The following is a 17111-nucleotide window of genomic DNA, read 5'->3' as shown; positions in this document are numbered from 1 at the left end:
ACCCTAATGAACCAAACAAAAGATAGAGACATAATTTTGTAGGTTGCCTGATTTGAAGAGGGCGCTCCACAGGCCCTCACAGTTGTTGGAGTCATTAGTGGGATTTTTTTTGTTCTAATTGTGTTCTTTCTTGTATAATTTATGTTGTTAATTTATGTTTTTCTTGTGAATGTTGTATATCTAATGCTATGTCCCTGTGAAGCTGTTGCAAGTACGTTTTTCATTGTACCTGTGCATACATGTACATGACAATTAACTCGACTTTGACTTTAGCTGCACTTAAGGAAGGACACAGAGGCTTTGGAGCATTTACAAAAGAGGTTTATTCAAGTGTTAGAGAAATGAGGGATTATATCTACTTGGAGGAAATTGTGTTTTCTCTTTTTAGCAGAGAAGGCTGAGAGGAGTGTAGAAACATGAGGGCTTTAGATATAGTTTGTAAAACATGTTTCTAATGACTGAAATGCCAGTACCAGAGGGCACAGATTTAAAAACCTGAGGTGACATGAGGAAAAACATTTTTTTTACCCAATGAGTAGTTGCAATGCCCTCCCTGGTGAAGAGGTGCATACAGATTCAATAATAGCCTAAATGAGCAGGCTCCTAATCTTAACACTGAATGATCTCTGATTAGTATGAGAGTTATTTTTCTTCTTTTATTCATAGGATTTTCTAAGACGTGAATTTAGTGAAGAAAATGTTTTGTTCTGGTTAGCATGTGAAGAATTCAAGAAAATTCAAGATGAAAAGCTGGTAGGTATTTAGTCCTTAGTTGTAGTAATGGTAGATTATGTTGTTTTATTGATGTGTAATTCATTATAATTCCTGAGGAGTAATGTTGCCATAACAATGTTATTCAAGACTACCTTTGACTGAAAAAAATGAAATTTGAGACAGGACAAGTGAAGGCAAATACATGGATTTGGCCTGTCTAATTTGTATTTCGAGGATAAAATAGATCATTGGAAAAATCTTTTAAATTCCATGGACATAGGAAGTGTGATTCAAAGTTTCAAGAAATCTCTTTTCCATCAAAGATCTCACTTGACTATGACTTGCAAGGCAACGTGTCTTCATTTAATCCTGGGAAACTGTTCCTTTGAGTAACCAAAATCTCCTCATTCTATTGGTTACTCCTTGTTCACCTATCCCAACACTAAATTTTATCTGACCAAGAGGCCCAAGCTGTGGAACTATTAATGTCTTACTAATGGATTGTGTGAAATTGGTCTGACTGACCCATTTCTCACTGCTGCTTCACCTTCATCGACTGTTCTTGCAACGTCCCAGGTGAGATTAACAGCTCACTCTGATGAATCTACATTTTCATGTCTGGGTGACGAATCTACATTTTCATGTGGTAGCGTGTATGTTCATTCCTGCTGAAGGATTTACAGACAACTGACTACAGTTAACCTGTGCAATGAACACAAAGGCAAGTTATTGCATTAATTTTTTTCAATAAATTAATAGCAGACATTAAAAAATGACTAAAAAGCAAAGATAAAGGCCTATACTTTCTTGCCAGCAGCATGCAGCCCTTGCTTGCTGCTGACTTATAGGAAGTCCACATTTTTGTGGATCCCCTGGTGAGATGTTTAGGTCACACCTTTAACTTAGCAGCTGTCAAACCTGTAAACACAATGACTGCTACTGAATGTCTCTAACATGCAAGACTGGTGAAATTAGTGAAATTATTAAAAAAACTATTAACAATTAAATCCTTGAAAACAAAATAAATTTAACTAAACTGAATTCAACAGATGTGAGTTAATGGTATAGATTCATGGAGTCTTACACCATGGAAACAAGCCCTTCGGCCCAACTCGTCCATGCCGACTGTGTTACCCAGCGAGCTAGTCCCATCTGCCCCTATTTGGCCCATAGCCCTCTAAATCTCTCCTATCCAGGTACCTATCTAGATGGCTTTTAAATGTGGCTAATGTGCCTGCCTCAGCCACTATTTCTGGCAGCTCATTCCAAATACGCACCACCCTTTGCATGAAGAAGCTGCCCTAATGTCCCTTTTAAATCTCTCGCCTCTGATCTTAAACCTTTGCCCTCTTGTTTTTAGCTTCCTCTCCCTGGGAAAAAGACAATGTGCTTTCACCTGTTTATGCCCCTCATAATTTTATAAACCTCTATCAGGTCACCCCTCTATCTCATACGTTTCAGGGAATAAAGTCCTATTATAAAGTATACTATTATTGTATAATAAATTGGAACTTCAGTTAACTTGTTTATGCTTAATTCCTTAATAGCTCTAATATAGATCTTTTTGATTTATTGTATCTTAAATTTAACACCTGAAGTGCATTGCTGCTGAATTTTATAAAACTGTGTTGTATAACAATCAAAAATGAAATGTAAGCTGATTTTCCCATTGGGCAAGCTCAAACACAGCATGAGATGAGAAATGCTTTGATTAAAGATAGAGGGTTGCTGATTTTTAAAAACTGCCTGGCAATGGGCATACAGCACTGGTAAATTAATATAATATTTGTTGATTCAGTCACTGACACCACAGACTTGCTTGGATGAAAACTAGTGAAATTTACACTGCCCTTCTTGACTGTATTATGTTTAAGGTAGGATTAATAACTATTTTAGAAATAGAATAACAATGACTCTTAGTTTATATCTGGCCATACCATAGAAAATTTGAGAATGTTTAGTGTTGGTGCTGACAAGTGAAGCATGCCTTTTCTTCATACTTACAGCTCAAACTTTACATGCTTAAACTGATTATGTAGTTATAAAATTGAACTGTCTAAAAAGGCCAGACAGAGGATTCTAAGCTTCAATTGTTTCAAATAATACAAGTTAAGATTGGGAGTGGAAGGTGGTTTGGGTTATTTTACCACCTATTTCTGGACTTACTCATAAGGATTTGAAATTAATTCTGAAATAGTTCCAAAATTCACTTCTTTTGTACCTCCCAGAAGCCCTGGTTATGAGTTGATCATTTTATATGTGAAAAGCTTGTAAAATACAAGTGGATGTCATCTAGTCCTAACCCAATTCTTATGTTGTATTACTGAATCAACCTGCAGTTCTGCAGCTCGGGATTGTTTAAACTTAATCATTCTGTAGTAATTAACTTAAAATGTGTCACAACTTGGTCACTCTGTGACTTATCTGAATAACATACCATTGCTCCAAAAATGCAATGCCTCTTTTTGTTTTCCTGATACTAAAGGTCATTAAACAGTAAGTTATCATCTTCCAATTAAAACTGTTCATTTGGCTATTCCAACTTTGCACGGTAGCGTAGCGGTTAGCGTGACGCTATTACAGTGCCAGCGATTGGGGTTCGATTCCTGTCGCTGTCTGTAAGGAGTTTGTACATTTTCCCGTGCCTGCATGGGTTTTCTCCGGGTGCTCCGGTTTCCTCCCACATTGCAAAGACGTACAGGTAGGTTAATTTGGGTTTAAAATGGGCGGCACGGACTCGTTGGGCCGGAAGGGCCTGTTACCACGCTGCAAATAAAAAAAAAACGTCTTTAAAATAATCTGCATAAGTATTGGAGTTTACACCCTGCTGATGTGTTCAACCTGTGTGACACATTATGTGTGGTAGAATTGAATGAAGGATCTGCTGGGGGGGGTGGTGGTATGGAGGGTGGGGGCTCCAGTCAAGTGAGGTCTTGGTGCTTTTTTGTGAGTTCTGATGATGAAGCATTCTGCCAAATGACTTTGACAGTCTGCTTTAGTCTGTCAAGCACACACATACATCACTAAAATCAGATAATAGCAGTTCCTGCTAGAATTTCTATTCAGAGAATGCAGCTCCCAAGTCATCATTGTGCTGACCACTGGAAGGTGAGTCAGTGCTTAACAAATTCTCTTCAGGGCAAGCACAGGACAGCCAAAGAAAGCATTGCCATGGAGGAGAGGGGACACATGTTCTTCAATGTGTCAGGCTCTTGCTTCCCAATATGTGTGCTTTGAGTGGTCATAGACTTGTACAGCACAGAAATGGGCCTTTCGGCCCAATATATCCATGCCGACCTTTTTGCCCATCTGCACTAATCTTGTTTGCCCGCATTAAGTCTGTATCCCTCTATGCCTTGCCTATTCTAGTGCCTGTCTAAATGCCTCTTAAACTGTGTGATTGTATCTGATTCCATCAGCTCACATGGCAGTGCATTCCAGATATCAACAACTGCCTGTGTGTAAAAAAAACCTTTCCCTTCAGATCCCCTTTAAAAAGCCTTCCTCTCACCTTAAACCTATGTCCTTTTGTTTTTGATACCCCTACCATGGGAAAAAGATCCTGACTATCCATGCCTCTCATAATTTTATGTACCCCTCAGCCTCCCTTGCTCCAGAGAAAGCAAGCTCAGCCTATCTAATCTCTCACTATAACTAAAGTCCTCCAATCCAGGCAACATTTTGGTGAATCTTCTCTGGACTCTCTCCAGAGCAATCTCAACTTTCCTTCAGTGTGGTGACCAAAACTACACAATACTCCAAGTGTAGCTTAACCAGTGTTTTGTAAAGTTGCAACATAACTTCCCAACTTCTATGTTTTAAACCCCAACCTTCCTATCTGTTTTAACATTTTCAGGGAACTATGGACTTGAACCACAAGGTTTCCCTGGTCATTAACATCTCTTTGTGCCCTACCATTTACTGCATATGCCCTACCCCTACATGACTTCCCAAATTGCATCACTTTGCACTTGTTGGGATTAAATTCCATCTGCCAGTGCTCTGCCCAACTTTCCATTTGATCTATGTCCTTTTGTAGCCTTGGACAACCTTGCTCGCTATCCACAACACCACCAATTTTTGTGCTATGAGCACTGCAAACTCTGGACATCATTGGGTCATTTATGCTTCATGCAGGTCACAGGTTGAAGCTAAAAAAAGACTGCAGTTGGGGAAGGGAGCCCAGTGACTCACTGGGCCAAATGGCCTTCTTCTGCTCCTTTGTCTTGTGATCTTGTGAATTTGCTAAACATTCTGTTGACCATTGGGACATGCTATATATGGGACATCGATGTGTCAGTGCAGGACCTTATTGTCTCATTCCCGAATTCTGGACAATGTGCTCCTGTTTTTTCAGTGAGTTAATGATGAAAGTTGTAACTTTCCCCTGAAAGCTCCAATTTCTGCTGAAAGTGAAGGATACGTTACTGCGTATCCAAGGGGTGATTAGCTATGGGGGTGATACTGGGCAGAAATTAATGTGCTAAAGTGAATCATGCCCAGAAACCTCCCGCCCAATTTGTCAATGGATATTAATCAACTCAGAGGTAATCATTAGCAAGAGGTGATGTATACAAGAAGTCTGTTACATGCAGTCAGCACATTAAAAAGATGCTCAAATTGGCCCAATTTCTAGATATTCATGTTTTCACATAAACCTGTTCTCATCATATAGCAGTTTCCTTCCACTTAATTCACCTACCAATTCTAAAATAATTGTTGGGCACCATTGGTTCAAGGGCTAGGAAAAGTCATGAAGTTTATGTACTTTGGTGGTATCGGAGACTGAATTATTGCATTTAATGTACTGATATATATTTGACAAAGCTATATAAAACTAAAACAAAGAAGTATGTGCTTTGTTGCAATTGTCATAAAATTGTTATCATGCATTAACGTGGCCAATGTTCAAAACAATTATAATTCAATTTAATTATAATTCAATTTGAGCCTGGTATAATATTTATAATTTAATTCAAGTGTAATTTTTGCAAAAGAATTCCTCAAATGCTCTTTATTTTGTTCATTGAAGCTTCATGGCAAGGCACAGCAGATCTATAAAACCTTTCTGTGCAGTAAAGCAGCAACACAGGTAAATGTGGAGGGACAGTCTCGTCTCACTGAGAGTATGCTTGCGCAACCACATCCCTTCATGTTTCAGAAACTACAAGAGCAGGTAATCTTTTGTGCTTATTTTTCTGGATGGCTGATTTTTCCAAGTGTCTATTGCATTGAAGATATTTTTTAGAGACCAATGTACTTAAACATTTTGTTTCAGTGGTATGTTAGAAGTAAAGACTTGAATGCTACCTTAGATATTTGCTGTTGTAAATAATTTACATCTCAGCATTAAACCTTTTGGGTATTTATTCGTCATTTGAAGTGGATCAGTCATGCAACACAGTAAACACTTCTAAATTAGATAAATGTCAATGATTAGCAGTTAGAATCAGCACAAAGGTGATTTGTCGGTTCCATTTCTGGGTGGATGTCAGTTGTTACTCATACAGTGTTCAAAACATAAACCTTTCTATCACATAAGTGAGTCTTAGTTTCAGACCCTTTACCATGGTTTTTGTGGAAATATTTATTTTAAAAATTGCCCTTTCTCAGCACTCTGAATACATCTTGTTTCCTCTTGTGTGTGGGCTGTGCTGAGTGATTCTTTGAAAGGGTAGAATTTTTTTTAGTTACGAGGACAGAATGACAGCATTCATTAGTGCCATCAAACAGCTTTGTCAAAATGTTCCACTTTATTCAGTTGTTCCTATTTAGCAAATGGTAAGGATTGAATAAGCTCTTGATAGTAATCCTTTGTTCAGTGTATATTGGTAAATCTTTTTGAATGTGCTGGCTGCTTAGCATTTATCCCATGCTCAGCACATTGTCTGCTGGCCCATTTTAAAGTTTAACTTTGGGATTTGGGATATGTGGTTGAAAACCAATTTAGAAATGGTTCTAGTATATGAAATAAATTGTCCGAGCTTCCTTTTCTAAAATAACTATGGAAGGATTGTAGGACTGAAAAAAAAATCAATACATCCAACAAACCAATTACTTTTGTTAGAGTTCAACCCTACATTGCATCGTATGAGTGATTAACATCCATTTTAAAATGTAAATTTGTCACTCTAAACTCTAAGTCATTTTGCTTGCCTTTTGCGGCTCTGTCTTTTATTGATCTTTATCATTTTTGTTTCAGTTAGCTTTTTAAAAATGAGATAACTTTAATGTTCACATTTTAGATTCAAATTTTCTGTGTGTAGCTCATGCATCTTTCATATTTGCATCTAAGCTTTGTTCCCATGCCTTTGCATATACATCAGTCTAAAGTTATGGTTTGTTTATAATATAGATTTATGCCAATATTTAAATAAATTCCTCACCTGGCTTGCATACAGCTGAAAAATGCATACAACTTAATTCCATGCAAACAATGCACTAACTTTTCTGTCAAGTATTCATGCCTGCATTTCTAGTTTTGATTCAGTGTTATACATCAGTTAAAGCCTTATTTTCCTCAGCTAGCACTTCTAAAATGAGGTAGACATGGATAAGAATACTCTTGTAATTTTACTGAATGATTTTACAGACTGCAAAGATTTTCTTTACTATAGGATAGCAGGAGACTACAAACCAACAAATAAAGGCTGGAATACTCAGCAAGTCAGTCAACATCTGTGGAGAGAGAAAAAATAAAACAGAATTAATATTTCAGGTCAATGGTCTTCAACCTGTTTACTCTGTTTCTTGTTTTTCATTCTCTCTTCACAGATGCTGACTGACCTGCTGGGTATTTCTAGCATTTTCTTTTGATTTCCAGCATTTGTAGATTTCTTTTGCTTTTTAATCTCCTAAACAGGTTAATCTAATTGAGAATGATATTAAAATAGGGGGGTTTTGTTACAATTGTACAGGGTGTTGGTGAGGCCTTATCTGGAGTATTGCGGACCGTTTTGGTCTCATTACGTAAAATAAGAACATGTTAGCATTGGAGTCAGTCAATTCACCAGGCTAATTCCTAGTTTGAGAGTGTTGTCCTGTCAAGAAAGGCTAAATAATTTGAGTCTGTATTGCTTGGAGTTAGAAGAATGAGAGGTCACCTTATTGAAACACATAAGATCCTGAGGGGGCTTGACAGAGTAGATGTTGAGATGTTTTCACTAGTGGGAGAGTTTCAACCAGGGGATATAGTTACAAGTTAAGAGGCTAGTCATTTAAAACCGAAGTGCATAGAAATTTATTTTTGCAAGGGGTGGAGAATCTTTGTAATTCTCTACCTCAGAGGGTAGTGGAATCTAGACCATTAGAAACATTTAAAGTGAAGGTAGATACATTTTTGAAAGATTGCAGAACTAAGCGCCATGGGGAACTGGCACAGAAGAGGAGCTGAGGCCAGCACAGATCAGCTGTAATCATATTGAATGATGGGCAGGCTTGAGGGGGACAGGTACCCTACTCCTGCTCCCATCTTCTTGTGTCATTGTGAAGAGAATTGCACTCATTGGAGTAATACATCACTGCAAACACAAAGCAATGGTTGATATCCTCTGAAGCAGAGTCCATTCTTTAAGGATTTTATTTTAATTTCATAATTACAGAAATAATAATTTCTTGATTGTTTGTCTTTACTAACAGAAGGCTGTAATTATATATCCCACCAGACGAGGCTTGAGCATATATTAAGTTCATACCCCAGTGCAAAACTGAGGGAATCCTTCACTAATGATTGTGGTGCCTTTTTGATGAGATATTAAACTGAGACTTCTGCTGTCTCTTAAAAGTTCCTATGGCACTTATTAACAACAATAACAGAGTTGTTCTCCTGGCCAATATTTATGCATACCTTAAAAAAACAGATGATCTGTCTCTTGCATTGTTACCTGCAGGACCCCACTGTGCATAAATTGAGTTCTGCATTTTTGCAATTACCAGTTTCAACACATAAATTAAACTTCTCTTGCTGCAAGATAGTGTGAGATATCTTGAAACCGTCAGAAGTAATATATATGTTACTTTTTTGAGCCATATGCTTCTTCAATACACTGTGTATCCAAAAATATAAAACATAAACATGGCAATATAACTGGAGACTAGCCAGAGCCAGGTATATTTTGGAACTTAAAACATGTTCATTGTAACTTTCCAAATGCCCGAATCATGTTTTTCAGTTAGCTCCACCACTGCTACATGATGGTTGGAACACTGAAATGAGAAGGTTTTTTTTTAGTTTTAATTGATGAAAACTGATAAAACGACCCAACAGCCCACTTGGAAAAAGTTTTTTTTTGTACTGATTAAATTCTCTGCTGATAGAAAATGGCAACTGTGCTAAATTTACATTTTGCTTTCAGAATGCTGCACATGGCTTTCAAAATGCCCTTTTAACTACTAACCATTTGTTTGTGGAATGCATTGGTCAGTGGGGTGAAGGTAGAGAAAAAAACTAAAGGCGTAACAGCATGGGCGGAACTGGAGCAAAAAAACCAACGCTGTACATGATTACATGAAAGAAAATGACAATTTTACCATAATTGTGCAGTCTGAGGGATTTTTCTTCAGAGGTTGTGACACGTAGCAGTAGTTTTGTGAATCGTCTCCTATGTTCAACCTAGAAGCTAACAGACTTTGCAAAAGAAAAATAAATGAGGTACTATGGATCACTTTCAGTGCTATATTCATTTCCTGGCAGACTGCAGAGTATGCTGACTTCAACTACCGTGCAAGTTTGAATAAAGCACCAGAAACAGACTTAAGGCCAGCCTTTATTACCATGTCTAAGAAGTGTCAGGGTTCCCTCATATGAATACCTGTAACGTAGCAGAAAGAGAAGAAAAACCTGGACATTCTGTAAATCTGAAATAAAAGCAGAAGATGCTGGAAACACTTAGCATGTCAGGCAGCATCTGTGGAAAGAGAAATAGTTAATGTTTCAGATCCAGGATGAGTCTGATGGAAGGATCCTTCAGCAAATACATTAACTATTTCTTTTTCTGCCTGATCTGCTAAGTGTTTCCATCACTTTCTGTTTTTACTTAAGTGAACCTCAATTCAATAACCAGCTTCACCATGAAGCTTGCAGTACTGGTGCACAGACATCATATCAGCCCATGGCAGTTGTTATTTTGATGTAGTTACCTCATGGAGGCCAATAGTTGATGCATCTTTTTGATTGAATTTAACCATAATAAAAAATACAAAGTACATCCTTGAAACAAATCAAAATAAAAACCAAGAAATTCAAGCCCTGAACATACTGCAGTGGGGAGACAATGCGCCTGCTTTGAGCCTTTGCTTTACACCCTTCTGCTTTGGCTATTCTGTAGCAAAAAAACCTTATTGTATTTGACGTTTGCACTTTTTGCCATGATTATTTAAGAACTAGAGATCTAAATCTGCAAAACAAAAATTCTCTTGTGGTTCACTTTTAACACAAAGGAATCATTGTGTTAATTTTTCCTAGTCTAAGGCTGTACTTTCTGCATGTCTAGAATTGTCTGAAAATATTCCGATTTTCTTTTTATTGTCTATTCTGTTTATCTTGATCATTAGTTCTTCATGTTTGCTTTTGCATCTAGTCTTTTAAATGGTTAGTTTAAAAAAAAATGAGAACTATTCCATGAAAGTGCAAATAAGAACCAAAAATGTAGAATGACTGTTTTCTGTTTAGTAGGAGGAATGAATATAAGCAAAGCATTATCTATGGAGTGAGAAACTTTATTATGCACAAAACTTAGACTGATGTGAATTTATTCGTATGTACTATACCTCCTGAAGGTATGAATCTTGGGGAATTACTGTTTAAAAACAAAATTTAGACTACTTGTTTTTTTTTCCTTTCTTCACTAATCCTGTACTGAGGATCTTAGAAGCACATATGGTTCTAAGCTTTATCAGTTGTATTTGGAATTAATCACTGTTTACAGTGCTATAATCAGAAGGATTTAGGAATAATTGTTTTCTAATTTTGATTGAGTTTTCCTTAACAATGTAATTTCTAGTTTATCTAGCTTTCATTTTAGTGAGACATATAATTCCATAGGAGATAAAGATGTCCATTTGGTGATCACATTGTTTGATGTACTGTATGTTTTATCCTTTAGATATTTACTCTCATGAAGTATGACAGTTACAATCGTTTCCTGAAATCTGACTTATGCCAACAAATCAAGCAGCAAGAAGAAAGTGAAAAGAACTCTCCAGAGATAAATGAATCTGTCCCGAAAAGGGCATCCAGGATTTATAATAGATAGCAGAAACTTTGGAATAGCTTCATGACAACTGTGTGCTTTCTTTGCTTTATTCGCTAATGGATCATAATGATGCCATTTAGCTAAAAGTTGACTGTGCTGAAGAAAGGGATGCATTTGCTTTGTTTCTGATGGTGCTGAGTATTCTTGGCCAGGGTGCATGTCAACACAACTGCAGAACCAGAGTTGTTAACAATGACATTTACATTGCAGCATCAGGATGGTGAGCAGACATTTTCCCTCAACCTCTCTGATGTGAAAAGCCAACTATTGTGACTGTAATTTGCTGGGTACCGGGCCACGATTGCCACCTACCTTACACCGCTATTCTCATCTGTTGCTGTAATCCGTTTAAGCTTGAGTTTTACAAATGAAGACAACAGTCGTAATTATTGCTTTAGTCCGCTACACAATTTTGAATTGAGAATTACTTAAAAAAAAAATCATTCAGAAAAGCTGCTGGAGCTTCACAATTGTACTGTTTGCAATTTGTTCATGTTCATCAATCAGCAAGCCCAGGGGTTGTGATATAAATTATAAATGCATACACTACTGGTACCTTTCTGTCTAATGATGTTTAGCACTTCAAATGGAAATATGCCATACCTTTATTACAATACCTGTTATATGTATGCCTGTTGTAACAAGACGTATGCTGTTGTCAGTTTCTATAAAGAAGCATAGCGTAAAAAGAATGGGATTTAAGTAGGTTTATGATTAAAAGATTTACAAGTGAGAGTTGAGCTTTCTAATGAGGGCAGGCCATATTTTACATTAATCATTGTGAAGATTACATCTAGTATCCTTACATGTCTAACCAAGTCAGTATGCAGGGCAACGTTGAAGCACAAAATTTCCTTGGAGAAATCTGTTAAAACTTCATTAAATTTCTCGGTCTGTTATTATAATGTGAATTCTGGGTGTTCATATTCAAGTAATTATTTTGCAGCCTTATCCCACTTTTTTTAGTAATTCTAATTAAAGAGAGAGAATGATTTATTTAGTCACCTATAAGAAAATAAACAGGCACCCTGTGTAGTCAATGAACTACAAAATGTTTTTGCTTATAGCTGATTCTTACTTTAAATGTTTAATAACTGATGTTTTATAAGATTAATAACTGCATAAAAGGCTGATGAATAGTTATATATTCATAAATTTGTAGTTACTGCTTCTGCTGTGTGATTGTGCTGTCAATCATCCCCTGCAGCACTGTACTTTACGTCCTGCAATGTGCTACTAAAAATCATGAATGCTGGGAACCCAGATCTTCAGACCTGCAGGAAGATGAATTGATGTGTAAACAATAAGTACTTTCAATGATGACAACATTTAATATTTGGATGAAACATTCTTGAGAGACCTGTTTCCATCATTCATTTTACATCTACCTTTTATGTTGATGTTAGAATGAAGTAGCCTTTGCAAATGCTAGTAAAACCACCAAAAGCACAATTTTAAAGGGTGATGGCACTTTTCTCTAATAGGAGCTGATATGGATTCATGGTCTGAATGTCCTCCTTCTGTGCAGTTTCCCAAACAATCTCATTTCATACATAAAAGAATGGAGAAAAGAAAGATCTATATTCAAGAGTTAGAATATTTAAAATAACTTCCAGATACCAGCGCTATCCACTGATACAGTATATGGCCATTTCACCAATCTGAATGGAACAATAATTACATTCTCAGGTCACATTCATGTTTGTGTTTTCCAGTAATGTTTACAGCAAGGCTGAAATGTGCATTGAAAATCCATCTGCATTTTTATCATTGATAATTATTGTTAGGATGAGCTTTCAAATAAGCCTTCCTTTGCTTTCTGCTGCATTTCTGTCAGGTCCTGCACTTAGAAAATGTTAATCTTTTGTGAATAGTTGCACGCCAACTTGAACAACCAATGATAATGTCATTTGCTGGTATAGCAGTTATCAAAATTTGCTTTGGCTTATTTATGAACTATTGATGTCATCTTATTCCTTTCAGGTGAGTTCAAGGAGGTAGAAGTATTTATTTTGGGAACAGTACTGAGATGTTTACATTACATGGTCGATTCGGCATTGCCTCAGTACCAGTTATGTTTGCCTCTGCTGGAATCTTGGTGTTGAAAATCTTGTATCAGCATTCAATGTTCACAAGCTGCAGAGAAACAGCTGATTTTACCTATTCAATATATTGAAATGTTTTCTATAACAAACCCAAAATGCCATTGACATAAGATGCTGATGGCTACCTCGAAGAGCTTTCATGTATATCCAAAAAATGGTGTATAAAACAATCGCAGCAGGTTTATATTTTACCATTCCAGGAAGGCAGCTGGTGTCCATGATGTCCATGCCCAATATATTGGTAAGTGTAGATATGGAAAATGTTCACATTCTGAAAGAGCTAACACTATCATTGTCTTTGGCTTTGATAAAGACTTGCGGGAATACGTGGTTAGTGGGATGAAAGCTTATTTATTCTGTGGAAATCCAACAGCCAATTTTAAATGGAGGTTAAGATGCGCTTATTGCTAATTTGTTTTTTAAAATTTCATTACCATGAAGTTTCCTTTTGCTGACCAGGACAAGTGGCATTCAGATTTAGGCAACTAATTGTTAATAAAAACCTGAGAATTTGTTCTACAAACTGGTGCTTTGTGACCAACTCCCACTCCCCCACCCCCCACCGCCATTGACAGAGTAGGTTTTTGTCATTGGGCATCTATCACCATCACTTTCTAATGAACTGCTGGGTGATATATAGTGTGATCCATTTATCCTCTGATTTTCTTTCCCCTTCTCCATTAAGCAGTGCCTATTTTATACTTGATAGTCCTGGCTGAGATAAGGAACTCACTCTGTGGAAAACTGTAACTATAAGCCTACACCAAGCATTAAATGGCCTACTATATAGTGGTAACCTAACTATACCACTGTACAGATAAGTTTCCAAATATATTTTTTATCTGCTTCAAACCACGATGTAACTGTAGTGAATAAAAGATCTGTATCAACTCCTGCATGTTGCTTGATATTAGCATACAATTTCCAAAAAATGAATTCAGGAGGACTTTAAAAAATATTTTTTGATAAATTGCACGTGTTTTGATACTGTGTTTACATTGATATTTGCCAGTTGTGTAACTAATTTTGCATCTGTATATATGTCTTGTATTCATTATATTTGCATATTAAATTCAATGTTGCCTTGCTGATGAGGATTTTGTTTATATTTGGATATATGTAAGTGCCTAATTATATCAACTTAGAATAAATTTGGAAGTTTCTTTTCCATCTTGAAGATATTAATAGTTTGACAATGGATGTACAAAATATAATGTATTTGGTTTAAAGGAAATGCACTATGTGCAGTGTAGGTGCCTTAGCTTTACAGTCTGTTTCTTGCTTTGCCAATAAAACTAGACAATAAAACTATATGGTAGTGAGTACTTTCATGCAAGCCATAGACAGGGCTTAAGTAATGCCACAACCAAAGCATCAAATCAAAGCTCTGTAGTTCTACCACATCTTGTCGTAAATGGTGATGCACAATTAAACACAACAGGAGGAGAAAGCTCATAGAATGTCCCCATTATCAACAATGGCAGAGGCCAGATGTGAGTGCTGAAGACAAGACTAAAGCTTTTGCATCCATGTTCAGCCAGAAGTGCTGAGTTGATGATCCATCTTTGCTCCCCCTTGAGATCCCCATCATCACAGAAGTTAGTCTTCAGCCAGTTGGATTCACTCCACGTGACATCAGCAAAGATTATAGGATCACCCAGCATACTGGCTATATTGCACTCCAGAATTTGTCATGCATCTAGCCAAAGCCTTACCAATTCAATTACAACACTAGAATCAACCCAAGAATGTGAAAAATAATCCAGGTATTCCCTGTCCACTAAAATACAGGACAAATCAAATGTGGCTGATTACTTGCCAATTAGTCTGCTTGATCATCAGTAAAGTGATGAAAGGTGTTGTCTGCAGTGCTATCAAGCGACGTATACTTGACTATAACCTGCTCACAAACACTCTTGTTTAGATTTTGCCAGGACCATTCGGACCAAATAGCTGAATTCCAGAGATGGGATGAGGTGAGAGTGACTGCCCTTGACGTGCAACTACTTACCCTTAACAGTGACATTACAATCTCTGTGTTCCCTGTCATCAACATCCTGGGGATCACCATTGTCTAGAATCTCATCGGGACCAGCCACATACGTATATGCTGTAGCTACAAAGGCAAGTTAGAGACTCTCTACCCTGCATGGGTGTTTTACCTTCTCACGCTCAAAAGCCTTTCCACAATTGACAAGGCATAAGTCAGGAGTGATACCTTCCTGTTTGACTGGATGAGTGTACTTTCAACAACACCAAAAAAGGTTCAACACCAAGACAAAACATGTTGTTTATTGACATTTCATCTACTCTATACATTCATTCCTTCCGCCACTGTCACACTGTGATTGCAGTGATAGCTATCTACAAAATGATTGTGCAAGTGTTTGGAGACTTAGAAAGTTTTTATTTTAAGTTGCTGAAGATTACAGAGACTGATGTTTGAGATGCTAAAGAATTTTGACCTGACTTGCAGGCTTCTGATCAAACTAGTTGCCCCAGGAATTGCACTTGAAGGAAAGAGGTAAAGCACAAGTAGGAGAATAAATGGAGGACAGGTAAGCTCTCAGCAGGAGGCCTTGTTCACATGGTGCTCAGGGAGAAATCTCCCCATCTGAACTATCTGACTTGTGTGTGAGATGTGTACCCTTCAGAAAAGACACTCTTATCGAAATCTGCCAAGTGCCCCAGCTACACTGGAAAATTAGAGAAGGTCAAGAACTGCATTGCCAGTGGCTGTCAAATTTGCTGTGATTATTAACATTTTTATGTAGGGCCTTACAGGCTGAAGATGGAAAAATCCACAAAATCTCAGTTTACCATTCACAGTTGTGAGAAGGAGGCTGGTGATGGTTTGTACAGAGCTGATTATGGTCTCTCTTGCCAGTGAGCAGCAAGGAAGGTGATAGAACAGCTTAGCATCGATTTCATGATGCAGGGAGCCGTTGACTAAACTTCCATCACCTTGTGAGTGTGACGTGTCAAATTTGTGATGCACTGTCACTGAATGTAATTCCTCCCCTTCAAGTTATTGCTAGGATGGGACCATGGGCAGTGCTTGATGGAACAGAGCTCAACACAAATACAAAAACCACACCAGAATTGAACCCAGGCACAGCAATTCCAAACCCAACCTGAGCCTAAGGATCCATAATTTTTTTGCTACTTGACCCCAATTCTCATCCAGAATTTCTAACAGACCCACAAATGCAGCACATGTTAATTTGACCCAGCACTCAAGGCCCCGGCCCCCATGTAAGAACATAGCATAGGGGCAGAGTAGACCATTGACACCCATGTGCCTGCTCCATCATTCTGTAACATGAAAGTTGTTTCCTTATCCCACTTTTCTGCATTAATCCATTTCCCTCAATTCCCTTAATATCTAAAAATCTATTGATCCCTGTATTGAAAGAATTCCAAAGATTCACTGCCATTTGTATGAAGAAATTTCTTGTCATCGCTGTGCTGAATGGATGACCCCTCATACTGAGACTGTGACTGCCAACACTTTCCAATCTCTCACCATTTCAAAAATATCTGTTTTTCTATTAAAGTGGATGACCTCATAGTTTTCTACTTTGTATAACATCTGTCGCCCTCATCCCTTATCTATATCCTCTGAAAACTCTTTGCATTCTCCTCAAAGCCCAGACTGCCATGCAGCTTAGTACCATCAACAAACTGGGATATATTATACTTGATCCTCTCATCCAAATCATTGATATAGACTGTGAACAGCTGGGGACCCAGGATCAACATTTGTCACAGCCTTACAAGTTGAAAATGACCCATTTATTCCTTTCTGTTTTCTGTCAACTATCCAATTGTCAGTGCATGCTGGTAGATCACACCCAATTCTCTATGTTTACTTTTGTTTAATAATCTCTTCTGTGACACCTTATCAAAAGACCTTCAAAAAATCCAATACACCACTTTAATTGGTTCGGATGGCTAAACCTCAAAAAATTCTAAAAGATTTGTCAAGCATGATTCCTCTTTCATAAATTCATATCGACTCTACCCAATCTTATTTATA

At 37.4% G+C, this 17111-nt stretch overlaps 1 protein-coding gene across 1 annotated transcript in view; it reads left to right on the top strand.

The window, feature by feature from the left end:
• LOC127577018 (regulator of G-protein signaling 10-like) overlaps positions 1–14383 on the top strand; it is a 58311-nt gene extending 43928 nt beyond the window's left edge. Inside the window, exons 5-7 of the mRNA XM_052027875.1 lie at positions 667–753; positions 5747–5890; positions 10818–14383. Of these exons, the coding sequence (XP_051883835.1) occupies positions 667–753; positions 5747–5890; positions 10818–10967 (381 nt within the window). The 3' untranslated portion in view covers positions 10968–14383. The remainder of the gene's footprint in view (positions 1–666; positions 754–5746; positions 5891–10817) is intronic.
• The last annotated feature ends 2728 nt before the right edge of the window (positions 14384–17111 follow it).

Source organism: Pristis pectinata, chromosome 12, assembly GCF_009764475.1.
Source record: "Pristis pectinata isolate sPriPec2 chromosome 12, sPriPec2.1.pri, whole genome shotgun sequence".
NCBI classification, from domain to species: domain Eukaryota; kingdom Metazoa; phylum Chordata; class Chondrichthyes; order Rhinopristiformes; family Pristidae; genus Pristis; species Pristis pectinata.
The sequence above is the reverse complement of the archived record's forward strand: the minus strand, read 5'-3'. Positions and strand labels throughout refer to the sequence as shown.